Source organism: Lycorma delicatula, chromosome 8, assembly GCF_047948215.1.
Source record: "Lycorma delicatula isolate Av1 chromosome 8, ASM4794821v1, whole genome shotgun sequence".
NCBI lineage: Eukaryota > Metazoa > Arthropoda > Insecta > Hemiptera > Fulgoridae > Lycorma > Lycorma delicatula.
Window position 1 is genome coordinate 12,511,741 of NC_134462.1, and position 18,084 is coordinate 12,529,824.

An 18,084-nucleotide genomic window follows, 5' to 3' on the forward strand; every position below is an offset into this window, starting at 1 on the left:
AGGAAGTGCGTTAATGAGAAAAAACCGGAATTTTTTCTAAACCGACGTAAAATTAATTCATTCTCATTGTTGATAGAAATTAATCTTTGATAAAATCTGGTACAACGGTTTGCTATTTAAAATTAAACGATTTTTTCCTTATTCCTAATACTTTTATTGTTAATTCATTTCTAACAGAAAGATTGGTTTTAGTACGAAATGATACCGCTTATTTAGATATAAAGTACTTAGGAATTTCACAAAGATCTATACTTTGATCAATTCTGTATTCAATTTATAGATCGGAATGCTACAACATAAAATTTACGCTGACTGGCATTAAAAGACTGCTATTGTGTTACCAATACCTACTTTTAACTTTAATTTTTCAAGTAGTGTAAAAATAACTTGAGCTGGAGAATAAATATTAACCCAACTAAATCAATATATGTAATTTTTAACTTAGGAATAGAAGTATATTTTTAAATAACAAAGTTCTTTCCCAACATTTCACGGTCAATTATCGTGCGGCATCATCTGGACGAATGCCTAATCTGACAGCGTTATATTGAAATCCAAGATTCTTATCTCAATAATATGTTTGAAAAAATTTATAGATCCATTAATTACAGGTCACTCATTCATTTAAAGTAAACTTTATTGTTGTAGAAATCCCTTGTGGGAAAAAAATTAATCCAGAACGTGCTGTTATAGAGTAAAACATTTTACAAAAGTTACAGTAGAGGACAAAACTTATATTCAAAATTGCCAGTCCATAAAAATCAACCGATCAGATTTCTGGAATTTCTATGGAATATTATTATTAAAAACTGAAAAGAGTAAGGAGCAGGAATATCTTCTATTAAAAATATAATAAATTCATATTTGTTTTCAAATAGTTTTTTCACTGTAATGTTTTTTCTTTCTATTTTTGATTTTAAACATACTATAAAATAATAATAATTTTTTTGTAACATCTTATTGCGATCTGTAGTACCAGTAACAGAATAAAAATTAAGGAGTTTTTTTGTGACTTAAAATCAAATTTGTTTTCTTTTTTGAGAAGTAAAGAGTTTAAAAGTAGGTACATTAAACGTATCTATATGGTGGCTTACACGAGGTAGTGAATGAACAATGAAAAAAATAATCCCGAAATGTTTAATCGTAAATTTATAACATATAGTTTAAAAAACATTTCTTGTAAGAGCAGCATATTTATTAAAATATTATCACGAATTTTTTATTTGTTATACTTTTTATATTGGAATAAACACATATTTACATATTATATGTATTTTTAATATTTCTACGGCAATAAAAAATGACAGTAATATTAAGTTGGTCGCTATCCAAGCTTCCTGCAGACAATCTTTGGCATTGTTTGCAAAAGAAGAATTATTCTGCAGCAGCAGTCTTAAGAATACATAACAAACAATGTTCAACAACCCACACGACTGGCAAATACCCAATATTCATACCAGACCGTACCAAAGATTCAGTCCAGATGTACTAGGATCGTGTTCATAAGTTAATGTTGCGTTCAACAGCTGACATTTTAGACAAGCTTAGAGAAGCCGTAAACTGTCACTACATATAACTGTCACGCTAAGTATGAAAATATACAATACGTATGGATACATAAGCGTGTATAATGTAACATATTTATTTATTTTATTTGATTTACATTTTTTTATAACGGGAGGTGAAATCGTTCACGATTATTTCTGTGTGTTTAAATTCAGTCCAGAAAAAGGGATCAACAATTATCTTTATCGATCATGTAAGATAAATTAAATTGCTTTTCCTCCTAATTCCACATTTGTTAGAATTTTTTTATACCTCAAGATCCATAGAAAATATAATTTATAATTTATCTTTACAATGTAATTTATAATTTAGATATTTACTATGGACTTCAAGAGAACAAAATAAAAATAGTCTAAGGTAATCAGAATAAATATATATTTTGAATTTTTTCTTTAAAGTTTCTTAAAACCATGATTTATGATGGATTTTATAATTTCGGTAAAAACGTTTTGATTTAGGCTTGAATTGAGATCGATATCTAGATTAATATTTACAAAATATAATCGGAGGTAAAATTTTTATTCTTTAATCGGAGGATAAATATGGAGTACCTAATTCATGTGAATATTTTTAATATTAATTTTATTAATCATGTCCCGTTGATATTGATATATAATCTATTTAAATAATAGTTCCACTTACCAACAATCTTTAATAGTATTTTTGAGCGCTTTCGGATTAGTAATCCATCCTCAGGAACATTGATGTGTTATAATTATAATTATTTACTTCACGTATCATTAAATATAGCATCTTAAATTTTAAAACAAAAATTATAAATATAACAATTGATCTTCAAAAGGTAAAATAATGTAAATGTTATCTGTCATGTCAGTGTGAGGGCTCAATTGTTATCTAACAATTCATAACAATTGAGACTTTCCAATCATTGTTATGACTGGATTACTAATCCGAAAGCGCTCGAACATACTATTAAAGATTTTGGTAAGTGGAACTATTATATAAATAAATTTTTTATGTTTTTACCAGCAGAAAATTTGTTATAAGATATATAAAATGATTAAAAACTTACCGAAGGTAAATTTCAGCATTTTCCCACAAAGTAACAAAGGTACTAAGTCACAAATGCCTTAGTGGTTCCAATATTAAGAAATTCCGGAAAAAGTATTTTCGGATTACCATTTAAATTATCTTTAAAAGAATGAAACCAAATAAGGGTTGAAATTAGTAGAATAAACAATTTACGATACTAAACTGCGGAGGTGGTGAAATTAAATACGAGCATAGGATCCGTTAAATTTTATTTCCACTCTTGGGTAAAAAAAATAAAAGTGAATACAAATTTTGGTGTCGAAATGTTTTATATTCTGATTTACAAACTTCACTATGAGTTAATTTTCAAACATAAGATTATGTTACAGTAAAATTCTAGGAATTCAAATTATTAGGAATAAAATTTTCTTAGTATTAATTACACGTTATTTGATCCGAAAAATACGGATCGTAGAACTTTTAATTAAAGTTATAGTAAACGTTAAAAGATTATAATTTGTAAAGCGCATTTACTTTCAGATTTTTTGTTAATACTTTAGATTTGAATTTTGTTTTTCTTAATTAATTTAAACCAAAAGTTTTTTAAAAACCGAAATTAAAAATTTATAAACAAGAGAAAGGAGAATTTTCCTAAAAATTAAAAAGTAAAAATATGATAAATGGAAGTAATAAGATGGAATCAACGAAAAGATTTATCAAACTTTTCAAAAATTTGAAACAAAATTAGAAAAAGGTCATATTTTGTGGTCATCTAAACAGAATGAATTCCGAAAGATTAATTAAAACAATCTTTTAAATACAACTAAACAAGGAAACCAGTGATGTAAGGAAGTCTACAAACGTTATACATGAATTAGGTATTAACACTACAAAATAAAAATCAAATAAAGTTATTAAACAGTTTCAAGAGGGTATTAAAAGAAAAAAGAAAGATTAATTTAAATATAATATTAAAATCAGTTTACCAATAGATTAGTTCCCTCAAATTATTCCCTATTATTCCCCAAATTATTCCAAATTATTCCTCAAATTATTCCCTCAAATAGATTAGTTAGTTCCCTCAAATGTTTTGGCTATTCCGCCATCTTCAGGAGGAGTGGTTACATAATAATTTTAATTTAAAATATAAAATTCACAAGATAAAATTGTTAGAATCATAACAATTGATCGTCTTAAGTTTTTCTTTTCTGTTTAGCCTCCAGGAATCACCGTCAGGTATTACTTCAGAGGATGAATGAGGGTAATATGTATAAGTGTAATCTTGTACAGTTTCAGGTCGACCATAACTGAGATGTGTGGTTAATAGAAACCCGACCACAAAAGAACATCGGTATCCACGATCTAGTATTCAAATCCGTATAAAAGTAACTAACTGCCTCTACTAGGATTTGTAGGTTGGAACTCCCGACATCAAAATCAGCTGATTTGCGAAGACACGTTCACCACTAGACCAACCCGGTGGGTCGGTCGTCGTAAATTAAAAATTGTTATCTTACCATAACAATTGTGCCATGCTTACTAACCGGACGTACTTACTTTTACATTAAATTAAAAATTTTTAACCTATGACGTTCAATTGTTATGATTCTAACAATTATATATATATATATATATATATATATATATATATATATATATATATATTATATATATATATATATAAACCTGATACTATTAGTATTAGTATTAAACTAATAATAATTATTTAATTACTAATTAAAATTATTATTACTAATTATTTTACTAATAATACTATTAGTATTAGTCTATAAAACTAATACTATTATATATATATTTTTTTTCGTTATGGTCTCTTTGGACTGCGTTGAACGTTTTGCACAACAGATGTCTTCTGTCTGTTTTCCCAGTACAATTTCATTTCGTCTCGTTTAACTTGTTTTTGTTTATCAGTCCACTGCCTCCCAGTTCTTATCATATCTGTAAGTTTCCGGAAAATGTGTTTATTAATTTTATCTCTAAACTCAGTTCTGTTACACTCATCGCCTTCGTTCAGTTGTAGTTCGCTGAGATCCTTCTTAACTTCGACGATCCAATCCGGAGTCGCTTTCATATTTGTTAAAAAACTAAAGACACCCTTCGTTAACCTATCATCCGTTATCCTGAGTATATGACCGTAGAACTTCACCCTTCGTTTTCTCATCATCGATGTCAGCGGTTCGTTGTTCCCTTTATAAAGTTCTTCGTTACTTCTTATTCTGTAAGATTCGTCTTCTAGTTTTCTTCGTCCCAATATTTTCCTCAAGATTCTTCTTTCACGTATTTCCATCTCCTTCAGTTCATTCTTCTTCCTGAGTATCAAACATTCTGATGCGTAGAGTGTGGCCTCTGGTTTGAGCAGTAGTGTAGTGTCTTATTTTTGATCCGTATGATATACTCTTTTTGTTGTAAATATTCTTTGTTATCCCGTATGCTCTTTCTAATTTCCTGGTCCTTTCCGTGTTAGCTGCCTCATCGAGTTCATTAGCTTGAATAATTTCTCCAAGATATTTGAAACTATCGACTCTCCTGATATTCCCTCCTTTTGTTTTTATTTCTTTCTCCTTGTGATGTCGGTATTCCATGTATTCCGTCTTCTCGTAAGATATCTGTAGTTCCGTCCTTATGGCTATTTCCTCTAGTAACTCTATCGATTCTCTAGCCTCTTCAACATTTTTTGTAATTATTGCTATATCATCTGCAAATGCCAAACAATCCACTTTTATTTGGTTTTTTTACCAGCTCCTAGTTGTATTTCTTTTAATCCGTTTTCCTCTTTCTTTTTCCGCCATTCCCTTATTATTTTCTCGAGGATTAGATTAAACAATATTGGCCTCAATCCCGTTTTAACTTCAAAGGGCTCTGATATATATTACATATATATAAAAATATGATTTTTTTCTAATTTTGTTTCAAATATAAGTTTGGTAAATCTTATTTATATATGTATATATATCATTTTTTAAATATATTTTTATATTTTAACTTTAAATTATTATAAGATCAACTCTCCTGAAGATGGCGGAATAGCCAAAAAGGTTTGAGGGAATTAACTAATCTATTGTTAAGTTGAATTTAATATTATATTTAAATTAAACTATATTTTACCAACGGTGCTATGTTTGCAAAACTTAATTTTATTTAAATAACAGCACGTATTTTCGTTATTAAATGAATTAATAACGAAAATACAGTAAAACAAAACTAGAACACATTTGTTAATCTAAGGAGCACGGCTTAGATGCCCGTAAGAAGAAAAAAAGTTAAATCTTTGCTTCAGTATTTGTTCAGAATTTAATTTTTAAAATTTTTATTTAAACATTTAAATAAATTGAGTCGTAAATAAATGCAATTTAAGAAATTTTAGTTTTATTTAAAAACGAAATAGATCAAAAACATGTCGCGAAATTTCATGATTATTTTTAACCAAAACAAATATAACTAATACTAACAATTAACTTGCTAAAAACTATAGTATTTTACCATTATAATATCATATAAAATGGATTCTGTTTTATGTCTCTATTAAGCCTAGTGCGATGTACAACATAAGTACATAACTATCTTAAGTAACAAAATTGTTCTCAATAACGTAAAATTCGTCTAATTCGATTGACCTTTTTTTTAATGTTTAGGTAGCTTATTGCAAAAATAGTATTTAGGAAAAGTAAGTTAAAATTATTTTTATTAACAATTCGGAAATGATTAAATGGGCAAATATCTAAATTTAAAAATTCAATATTGTTTAATAATTTAGATAACAAATACTTCAGCTTGTACAAACATATACTCACTGGGTTAATTAAAAAAAGATGGTTTATTCTACAGAGTCTTCAAAAAGTGACACAACCTTGTGTAAGAATATTTCCTTCTTTTTTTGCAAGTTTAATTAAGGAAAAATGGGTTACCCAATGCAACAGACAATGTTCATTGTCTCCCAATACATTAGTTGTGCCAGTTATGCCCAAACCCAGAACACCTTCACAGAAAAGTATGTTGTAGATGCACCAAACAAGTCCTTCATCAAGCGACTGTACTACAAGTTCCAAGAGACAGGGAATGTAGCAGATTCAGCCGAAAGTAGTCAACCGAAAGTGCTAACACCAGAAAAGTCGACCGACGTGCAAGCTGTATATTTTGTTAGTCCCAAGAAATCTGTGCAACGCCTATCTAGCCAGTCCGGTCTCTCCGTTGGTAGCCCTCACACTGCATTAAGCAAGTGTTTAAAGATTCATCCGTACAGAATTCATATCGTTCACGAGTTGTTACCTGCAGACACTGGAAAACGTGTAGCTTTCTGTTCATGTCTTCTATAACGCCAGATGTGAAGAATTCGATGATTGGTTATGGTCTGATGAGGCATTGTTTTACCTTCATGAGATACGTGAATTCACAGAATTCACGCGTTTGGTGTACGGAAAATCCACATCAGCTGCAAGAGTCTCCTCTGCACGGACAAAAAGTGAGTGTTTGTTGTGCAATGTCACGTAGACGAATCTTCATGACATTCTTTCACAGCACAGTGAATAGTGAGATCTACAAATAGATGGAGCAACAATTTGTAAACACTATTCTGCCGGCTGGATCATACAGCCAACACTATGACTTTATTGGATGATTGCTTTCATGGCAAGTGATTTCGAAGAGGTTGTGGCCCCCTTGGTCTCTTGATTTATCCCCTTCTGACTTTTTCTTCTGGGGATACCTTAAGGATGCTGCTTACGAAACTCATCCTCACACCATTCCCGAATTGCAAAGCAAAATTGAACGATATGTCTCTCTAATTTCTCAACAAACGTTACAACATGTGTTTAAGAGCATGTAACGTCGTATTCAATTATGTGATCAAATAATGGAGGCCACTTTAAACAACTATTGTAACTTACTCCTTTTCCCATAAGGTTGCGTCACTTTTTGAACACTCTGCATTTCTTTAATTACATTACTGAAATAGTTAAAAAAAAAGACATTACTTATAAGAGTTTTTAACATACTTATATGAATTTTTCTTTAAATGAATAAATTCAGAAAGGGGTTCCTAAAGGATAATGCACAGCAAAGAATATTCAAGCCTAAACATATTGAGCGTTTAGAGTAAGGTTTTACACTAATGAAAAGTAAACACAAAATAAAACTAAAACTGCAGTTTTACTTATAAAATTTTACGTAATACATACTTTTTAATTTATGAATTTATAGAAATAAATACTCATATTTCTAGTTTTTGTTTATCCAGTTTATATAAAAATATTATCTAAAATTTAAACGTGAAAGATATTTTTTGATATAACAACTTTATTTTAAACTGTTTTTCAGTTAAGCACATTTTTCGTATAGAAATAATTAGTGTTATAAAAAAGTAATATTCTTTTTTCAACGTTTTTATTAGTCAGTATTAAAATATTTTTATAATTACTTTGTACCAACTAGACCGATAACCAAACAATGGTAATTACAGTTAACCTATAACAAGTATGCCTGCAATAATAATTATACAGTTTCATGCCAAATTCCTTAACTTTATTACTAAAGAGTCGCTTAAAGCAGAATTCTCTTTTTACAACGTATGCAGTGTATAAATTGTAGTTAAATTTTCTCGTAATTTAACTGAATACCGAACATAAAATTTTATATTTGCTCTAGAAATCGTTCAGTTAAAGAAATTGAGATTTTTTTCAATTACTCTAAAATGAAACCAGCACAACTATGAAAAAATAAATAAATAAATAAAAAGAGACTATTTTGTAAAAATATCTAACATAATCACTGTTATTGATCTATATTATTATATACTCTCTATCAATTTTAATGGACAATAATGTTACGTTTTTAAAAAGAATAATAAGTAAAAAAGTACAAAGGAAATTACAACTGGTATTACATATTTAAAAAAAATAATATTTTAAACAATTCGTGTCTCAGATACTTTTAAATCAGGTAGTATTTATTATACATATATGTTATATGTGTTTTTATTATTATTATTAATGATGTTGAAAAATGGAAAATTTGCTGAAACAAAGAGGTTGCAAAGGCTAGAACAAGGTACAGCCGTGACAGGACCTGCTCTAATGACAGAACACTATGAATAAGTGAATTACTACTATTTTTAATAAAATTAAAGTTGTTCTTAAGTTATGAAAATAAATTCATGATCTTTTAATTAAAAAAAAGCTAACAAAGTATTGCATAACAATTAAAAGAGTTAAGAGCCAGAGAGTATATAAAAAAGAATATATATATATATAAAGAGTATATAAAAAGAATAGGTATGGTTTTTAGAGTTAGGAATAAATTTTTAAAAAAAAATTTTCTAAAAGTATTCATATAAGCCTAAAAAATTTGCTAAAAAGAGTTTTTTGTAAATCTAACACCATCTTCAATAGAAAGTAAAATTAGAAAAATTTAAATTCTTAAAAAATCTTTCCTGCATTTTAGATCCAGGGTCTGTAGTTTAAAATTGTTTTTAGACATTTCTTGATAGTACTATATATAAACTTTCAACAAAAAAAAATTGAAAAATATTTCAACCGAGGGGAGAGAGAGCAAAAAAAATATCCCTTTCGGCACGCCTAAAAGCGGAAGTAGATTTCTCCGGTGCTAAGTAGGGTATAAAAATAATTTCCACCTACAGGTTAAGAAAAACTTCAGATTTACGCAATACGACAATGTTTGCATGTGAAAAAAAGTTTCACATATTTAGTATACGACAAGCCCCATCTTCTTACAATTCCAGTAACATTTTGGTCATATCAAAAATTATTGAAAAACAAAAGTTTTAGGTAATGTTTAGAGAATTAACGACCACTTTAAACCGATTTGATAGTGTGTCTATTAAGGGAGTTATGATTTTTTGTCTTCGAAACCCAATTTTTTCCACCCTCTGGGCCAATGGTTGGTGATATCAAAAAAGTTTACTTTAATAAGTTTTAGGCTCTTATCAACAGAATAGTAAGAACGAATTCGATATTTTATTTAATAAGAAAGTTATAGTGATACTTTGTTTTTTCGAAAAGCTCCCCTATTTCCATCCCCACAGACCGATTTTGCTCATTAACGAACTCGACCGAGATTTTGGGTCTTTATATTTTATGTATCAATTTGAAAATGATTACGCAAAACTACGGCAGTTATCGTGTCCACAAGAAAGTGAAATATACATATATATAAAATTTTGAACTGACGGTGGTTTCGCGGTTTTGGGGATGTGAAACGCGATGATATGTCAAAATTTTCCGAATCGGAATACTTCGTATTTCCGAAGTATTCAAATCATCGTACCCATAACAATAGGTAGCTTTCTTAAGAAATCTATATATATATATATATATATATATTTAGGTATTAAAATAAATATATATATATATAATTGGTATAACTTTCGTATAACTCAAAATAATACTTTGGTTTGTGAGAATGCAATTTTTAATAAATTATCGATTCATTTAAAAAATCTCCCCAATAATTTGTTTAAAAAACTTTAAAAGATTTTCTTTTGTAGAAATAATATTAATGATTAATCTGTATTAATTTTTTTTTTTAAATTAAAAAGCCTGAATTTTTTGCATTCTGTTTAACTTTATCTAAATATTCGATGTGGATACCACTTGACTTCCTTGCACGCCATGTGTATATTACATATACACATTTTTTTAAATATGAAAAAAAGTACATAAAATTTTATTTCATTAATAACTTCTGAATTTTTTTCATGCTCTTTTTTATTGTTATTATTGAATTATTACTTATAAAAATATTTTTTACAATGAGGTTAATAATTAATAATAAATTAGTATAATTAAATTTAAAAAAAAAGGAGATGAAGTCTGATTCGAACCGATGTGCCTTCCCCTAAGATCGAAATATTTCATTAATTAAAATTTTACTTGACTATAACTCTGAACCAATCAATATAAGTACCATTTATGATATATCGTTGAAAAGCTCTCAATGAGCGCTTATTACTGCAATTAAGAAAAAAACCAAAATTCAGAATTTTTGAAATTTTGACCTTTTTTTTCAGTTGGTTGCAATCAAAAGGGTTGGTGCACAACTAGATGTTATACCAGTCCTAAATACAACATTTCAATATCCTACGGCTAATCATTTTTGAGTTATGCGAGATATGTACATACGTACGTACGTACAGACGTCACGCCGAAACTAGTCAAAATGGTTTCAGGGATGGTTAAAATGGATACTTCCGTTGAAATCTGAAAACCGCAATTTTTTGCGATCACAATATTTCCTTTACTTCTTACAAGAAAGTAAAAATGTGTGCTTAATAATTTTCATTAACCCTTTCTGAATTCTGAGTATTTTTTTTTCTTTTTTATATTTAATATCTTCATATATTTATGTTAATATTATTTTATTGTTTATATTTTAAATAATTTAAATTAACTTTAATTACATCTATATTTTATTTTATAATTAATTATGTATTTTTGTGAATCTGCTTTGATCAAGGTATGGTTTCCCTTCACGTATCCAGGAAGCTGCTTATATTCGTAGAGTAGTAAATCTATCTGTTCCTCATATGATTTATATAATGCATCTTTATATACCGATTAAAGTATAAAATTATTTATTTATTAATATTAATTTTAAAATTCACTTTTCTGTTTCCAGTATAATTTATCAAATATTTGTATATTTATTTTAATAGATTAAATTTTAGTTCTAAAAAAATTGAATTACTCTACTAATCTATCAGTGTATATATTCTATAAATATCTGTAGATATTATTATTTATGTTTTGTTTATTTTTGAATTTTAATAAACTAATCTTTGTTAATAAGTATTCTAATTTTGGTTTAATTTAAGGTTATTTTTAAACTGATCAGTATAAACTTGATTCAAACCTTCATTCATATCGTAGTAGTTAGCTTAACAGCCGAACCACTTTTAGATATGTTTAGAGGTACTCTTTTAATAATTTAATAATACTGATAAAAAAAATTACGTGTAGTGATTACCTAAAAATAATTAATATTAAATATAAATAAATTTAATATAACTCCATTTTTTTCATAAACTAATTTATAAAGAAATATTTTGTTTTATAAAGTAAAATAAATTAAATAATTCGGATTTGACCAGTATAATTAGTAATAATAAAATTAATAACTTATATAGATGGGAACAATAAAATTACTAATGTTATTATTATTATTTTACGTAACATGATTAAATTAGATTTCAGTATAAATAATTTATCTATGCGAAAGAGAAATTCATCGATGAACTCAATCAGTTACGCAAATTAAATCAGTTACAGTTATATTTTATAATAGAATTCAATAACAGAATCCATTAAGAAAATTTATATTAACTGTAAGTAATACGTCATACTAACCTTATATGCAAAACAGTTTAAAATTCCACTACTACTAATTGAATAAATTCAATATCAAATAGGTTATTATTATAATTATTATACGTAATTAAATAATTAGTGCATCAAATGATGATAATAAATATTATATAAATAATTGATTTAATTTAATACTTTTTTCCTAAAGTAAGCTTTCTGCTTATAATATGGACCGTGGGAAACATTGGTTCCCGCTATTTCTCTTCCATCTTATTCTTTCTTTTTTGATGACATGAATTCGCCTCACGCGTGTTCCTTGTTTAACTTATATCACGCCTTTCCCAGGCTTTCACGTTTCACACGTAAAGTGTTCTTTTCTTTATTTCATATTATTATACAAAATCATTAAAATAAAATCGATTACAATTTTACCATAAAAAAGCAAAATTAAATAAATAATGAAAACAAAAAAATATTCGACGAATATTATAAATAATTCATTATATATTGGTTTATCGTTGTTTATAAGTATGGTATGTTAGATATAAAATAGTGAAATTAAAAAAAAAATTATGACCCTGCTATTAAAAACACATAAATTTATGTAAAATATCCATAATAATACCTATTAACAAGAAAATTAGGCTCATTTTAAATTAAACTAAACTTTACAAAGTGTTATCAAATGGAATAATATATTTTACATCACTTTTCTCAGGATTAAATTCTCTACAAGTTTTGATAATAAATTTTACTCATTTATTGTTATATTACTATTATATATAATAGTATATATATATATAATATATTATTAGTTTTTATATTATAAACGTAATGAAACGTGTCACACACCAAAAACCAAATAAATAACAAAAAAATAACAATCATAAATAAAAAAATCCCATTAAAATAATAATACAAAAAAAATGTTTTAGACAAAAACGTTTTATGTTTTACGTCAGATATTATGAAAACTATTGTAGATATCTATCCTCCAGAACCTATCTCCAGAACCTGTCTGTCCAGAACCTATCTCCAATAGTTTTCATTATGTATTATTCAATTTTTCATATAATCAAAAGAATTAAGAAACCATCAAGTTTACCCGTTAATTTGGGTTCCTAAAATTTCACAATGATTTTATTTCACTCTTTGGCTAGAAATCAGGATAACATTTTTCGTAAGCCGTAACCCGCTAACGGAGAGTTTCCTGACCCATGTTTATATGAACATTTTTCATTATTTTCGCTAGCAGAATGAGCTCAAAAAGCGCCGGTAACGCAGCGCGAATCACTCTGTATAAAATAACCTGTCATGTCATTTTACACTCAGTAAAACTGCGTAAAATAAATTGATGAAAATTTGTATACACGTTTTTCTTACGGTGCAAGTGAACACTAGAAAGAATCTTTTGAAATTCCGAGTTTAAAGGGTTAAAATGGAATAAAAATGAAATTTCCTATATTTTTAAATTTCTCAGTAACAAATGAAAATATATTAACTTCAATTTTTGTATGTGTAATCTTCATATGAATATAAAAGTAATTTCAAGATTTTTTGAAATTCCGAGTTTAAAATATTAAAATTGATTTTTGATTATTTTTTTAAACCCGGTTATTTTTGTTAATTTCTTAGTAACAAATGAAGATATCAACTTGATTTTTGGTATATGTGTTGTAAACTTCATGTGAATATTTAAAAATCAATTTATACATTTTCTGAAAGAACTGACGAAAGGTAAAAATATTTTTAATAATGATAGTAAATTTTCTCCCACTGTACGAGTACTAAACGAGATATTCTGTAGAGTTGAGCTGGTAAATACTCTTCAGATAATTATCTAAAAAACGATTTTCAGATTTTTTTTAATTTCGATTTTTAAGTGTTGGTACAGTGCGATGGCTCAATTAACGTAGCCACTGCCACTGGCTGCACCTACTTCAGGTTACTTGAAAAATTACTTAAAAAAATATAATAAAAACTAAATTGACCGTGATGTTAAACGGAAGTAACCATATACAGCGTTGTGCCTCAAGGCTCTGTCTTGGGGCCAGTCCATTGGAATCTGGTCTATGACGGAATTCTCGGGCTGAGTTATCCTCTGGGTGTTTTCCCAGTGGCTTTTGCTGACGACCTGGCCTTGGTTGTTAAGGGAAAAACTGAAGTAGAGGTATCAGAGAAGGCAAACGCAGCGATACGAATGGCAGAAGTCTGGATGTCTACTAAAGGTTTAAAACTTTCGCATGGTAAAACAAAATACGTAGTCATGACAGGTCGTAGGAGAATATCTGACATCCTAATTCGAGTAGGGGGTAATCTTGTCCAGCAACAGACTTCAGCCAAATATTTAGGGATCTGGCTTGACAAGAGGAGGAGTTTTACGGCACACGTGAATGAAATACGTAAACGAGCTGAATGCACGGTCAAAAATCTTAGCAGATTACTCGGTAATATGACAGGATCCAGAACTGCGAAGCGTAAGATTTACGCTCACGTAGTTAATTCCATCTTACTTTACGGTATACAAGTCTGGGAAAGAGCTCTGCGTGCCGACAAGAACAGAAGAGCCCTTGAAGGAATTCAACGGCGCATGGGCTTAAGAGTGATATGCGCATATTCTTCAGTCTCCACCGAGGCAGTACTCGTAATTGCAGGAGTTCCTCCGCTTAAACAACTGGCGGAGATGCGAGTGAGTATAGCATGTGGACAACCTTCTAAAGAAGCATATGAAGAGATGCTGCGTAATTGGCAACATCGTAGGGATGTAGCCAACACGAGACGATGGACACATCGTGTGATACCTTTGATCCGACCATGGATAGAAAGGAAGTTCGGGGACATAAATTACTGGATAACGCAATTTTTTACAGGGCATGGGTCGTTCAGGTCCTATTTATGTGCGAGATTAAGGGTAGATAACAACAACTGTCCTTACTGTGGGGCTTATGATTCCCCTGAACATGTAGTATTTGAATTTAACCGTTGGACTGAAAGCAGGCAATCCTGTGTAAGACGTATAGGGCCATTATCTACGGAGAATGTGGTGGATAAAATGCTACTTAACGAGGATAACTTTAATGTGATCTCGTCGTTTATAACCGCAGTTATAAAGAAGAAAAATGAGGAAGCTCGTCAAGAAGAAACCGCTCGCTGATGACGGCTTGTCGTAGGTGGAATTTCCACCTACGAAATAAAAGAGCTAACCGGTGAACTGACCTGCCGTGCCGGACATACAGCCGGCGGGCGGGGAGGCGAGCTAGAGTAAAGGACACTCCTCTGGTGGGAGTCAAACTTGATTGTAGATCCGTTCCAGAGGAGTAGGTGGGAATATATAAAAAAAAAAGCCTATATATATATATATATATATATATATATATATACAGCGGGCGAAACCGCGACGGGGATGCTAGTACAGAGTGGTCCAAAAGTCGCAGTACTGTTTATTATTTCAGAAGTTGTAAAGAAAATGAAACGTTTGGATACACCAACGTAAATTAGATGCGAGTTTCCTCACTCCTAATAAGGCGCCATTATGCCTACCGTTGAGACGTTACATAACAATGGCCGCCATTTTTGAATCGCCGTCCATTTATTTAAATGAAAAGGAGGTCATGTGACGTATCAAAACAGATTACAATTTTACCAGGAATTCATTTCTGCAATCAGATTTCAGATAACTGTTACGATGGAAGAGTTACTCGCATCCAAACTTTTGAAAATCTTATTCTGTTGCGTCTGACATATGATGGCTTTGGCGAAGAAAGATCGAATTGAGGTGATCCTGATGTCCGGTGAACGAAGCAGTCGAGTCGTTGTAGCAGATTTCAATAGGCGCCACCCACAGAGACCACCGATTTCGTATAAACATTTTGCATGTCTCATATCAAATTCAAGGAAACTGGAAATGTGTCCGACAGGTGACGTACTGTTCGTCCTAAAAGTTCCACTGATGATACAACCTGGACGATGGTCTTGTTTGCTTTGCGAGGAGCCCACAACGCAGGAATCAACGTTTTGCAAGTGAAATTGGTGTTAGTCGTTCCTCCATTCTGTGTATTCTTCATAGCAACAAATGGCACCCATTTAAGATGAAAATGCTGCGAAAAATTTCTGAGGATGGCCCAGATGACGTGTTGAGTTCTGTACGTGGGCGTTACATCAATATCAGATCAACCCTACATTCCTACAGAGTGTCCTACTCAGTGACGAGGCAATGTTTTATGTCAGTGGCGAGGTGAACCGCCAGAATCACCGATATTGGTATGATGAAAATCCCCACTGGATTGGCCCATCCAATGTTGTTGGAGATGTTAAAATTATGGTGTGGTGTGGGATTATCCCGTATGATTGGACCAATCTTCATCGATGGATCCCTTAATTCTGAGCGGTAATTGAACATGCTAAGAGAGAGACTGTCTTTTTTCCCTTTTAAATTAAAATAGAACATTCCCTTCATTTTTTCATCAAGATGGTGCTCTGCCACACTTTGGACTAAATGTTCGTCAGTGGCTCAATGTCCAATTGCCTGGGCAATCGATTGGTTGGCGTCGTTCAGTGGAATGGCCACCAAGATTACCAGACCACACACCTATAGAGTTTTATTTGTGGGGGAATTTGAAGCAACTTGTTTATGTAGAGAATATTTTTGATGTTCACCATCTGCAACAAGGAATTACGCTGTGCTGCACGGAAATCGCACCAGAAGTGCTTCTGCGAGTGTCTGCTGACTGGATTAAGGGACTGGAGTTAAGCATTCTACAAAACGGTCGACACATTGAACACATCATGTGTTAATTTTTGATGCCAGTAACTCCTACATAGTAACAGTATGTGAAATCTGATTGCAAAAATGAATTCCTGGTAGAATTTCAATTTGGTTTGATGTGTCACATGACCTTTTTCCCATTTAAATAAACGAACGGCAATTCAAAATGGCGGCCATTGTTGTGTTATGCTCTAAAGGCGGGCCCTTTACTTTGGTGTATCCAAATGTTTCATTTTCTTTACAACTTCTGAAATAATAGGCTGTACTGCAACTTTCAGACCACTATATATATACATATATTTATAACACATTTCATAATATTATGAGATTACGCCTCTCATTGGTTTACTCAGTGTGTTCGGGGCGTGTTTTGTTTTGGTGGGGGATATTCAACTGAAAAGGTTTGTTAAGGGAATATATTTTTTCATGAGCACATAGTAACAGAAAAATATTTTGTAACGTTATTCTAAACAATAGAAAAGGAAGGGGGGAGGGTTAAAAATTTCCTTAAAACAAAGTGAATCAGAGTAAATTAATAACGATATAGGCAATATCATTTTTTGTACATTTAGATATAGTTAATTCAATGTACAAAAAATATATAGCTTGTTTTCATACATAAATATTAATAACCATCTCTTAAAATTACGAAGTGAGTATTTTTTAGCGTTATTTATAAATTCCATAGAGGATAAATATAGTTATGTATTCATAACTATATAAAAAACTTAACACCTTAGAACACAATTTTTTTAATGAAAAATAACTTAAATATTTACGTCATTTCATATGTAAAATATAAATCAAGTCTCTAGATATTTTCAAATAAGAATCCGATTGTAAGACATCTATTGAAAAAATATATTTTAACATTAAGTAACTACACAAGATAATCTATATCCTTATATAAAACGAATAAATTAATTCTAAGCGGGTACGCTAGCGAAAGTTAAAAAGTATATCTTAACCAGTTACAACTAAATTTTAATCGGATTAGCTTAAGTGGACTAAAAAATTTGTAAAGTAGTCTATAACGTAATCAATATACATAATATAATAGCTGCTGCTATTATGATATAATCCTAAAAAAACGATTGAAAAGTAAAATAAAATATTATTAAACAGAATAGATTAAAAAAATAAAATTATAAAACTTACTTGGTTAACGTCTCGAGTGAAGATGTATAAATAGTCCCGCCTACATCAATGTGTACCGGTGCGGTATATCGTGAAGCTGCTGCAACGCAAGGAATTCCCGTAATTTTATGATTATAATTTAAAGGTGGTGGGGGATGTGTGGGCGGAGTCGGCGTCGGCGACGACGAATTGGACATTGTTGGTGACGTCGCCGGCGAAGTGCTGAAATCAAAAAATTAACCAATCGCAAAAGAGTTAATAATGATAATTTATTAATATATAAAATTG

The 18,084-nt window shown here is 30.0% G+C and overlaps 1 protein-coding gene across 1 annotated transcript in view; it reads right to left on the bottom strand.

Annotated features, from left to right (window-relative positions):
- twz (BTB/POZ domain-containing protein twz) overlaps positions 1-18,084 on the bottom strand; it is a 381,095-nt gene that overhangs the window by 101,369 nt on the left and 261,642 nt on the right. The window contains exon 3 of the mRNA XM_075373596.1: positions 17,818-18,018. Within this exon, the coding sequence (XP_075229711.1) occupies positions 17,818-18,018 (201 nt within the window). The remainder of the gene's footprint in view (positions 1-17,817; positions 18,019-18,084) is intronic.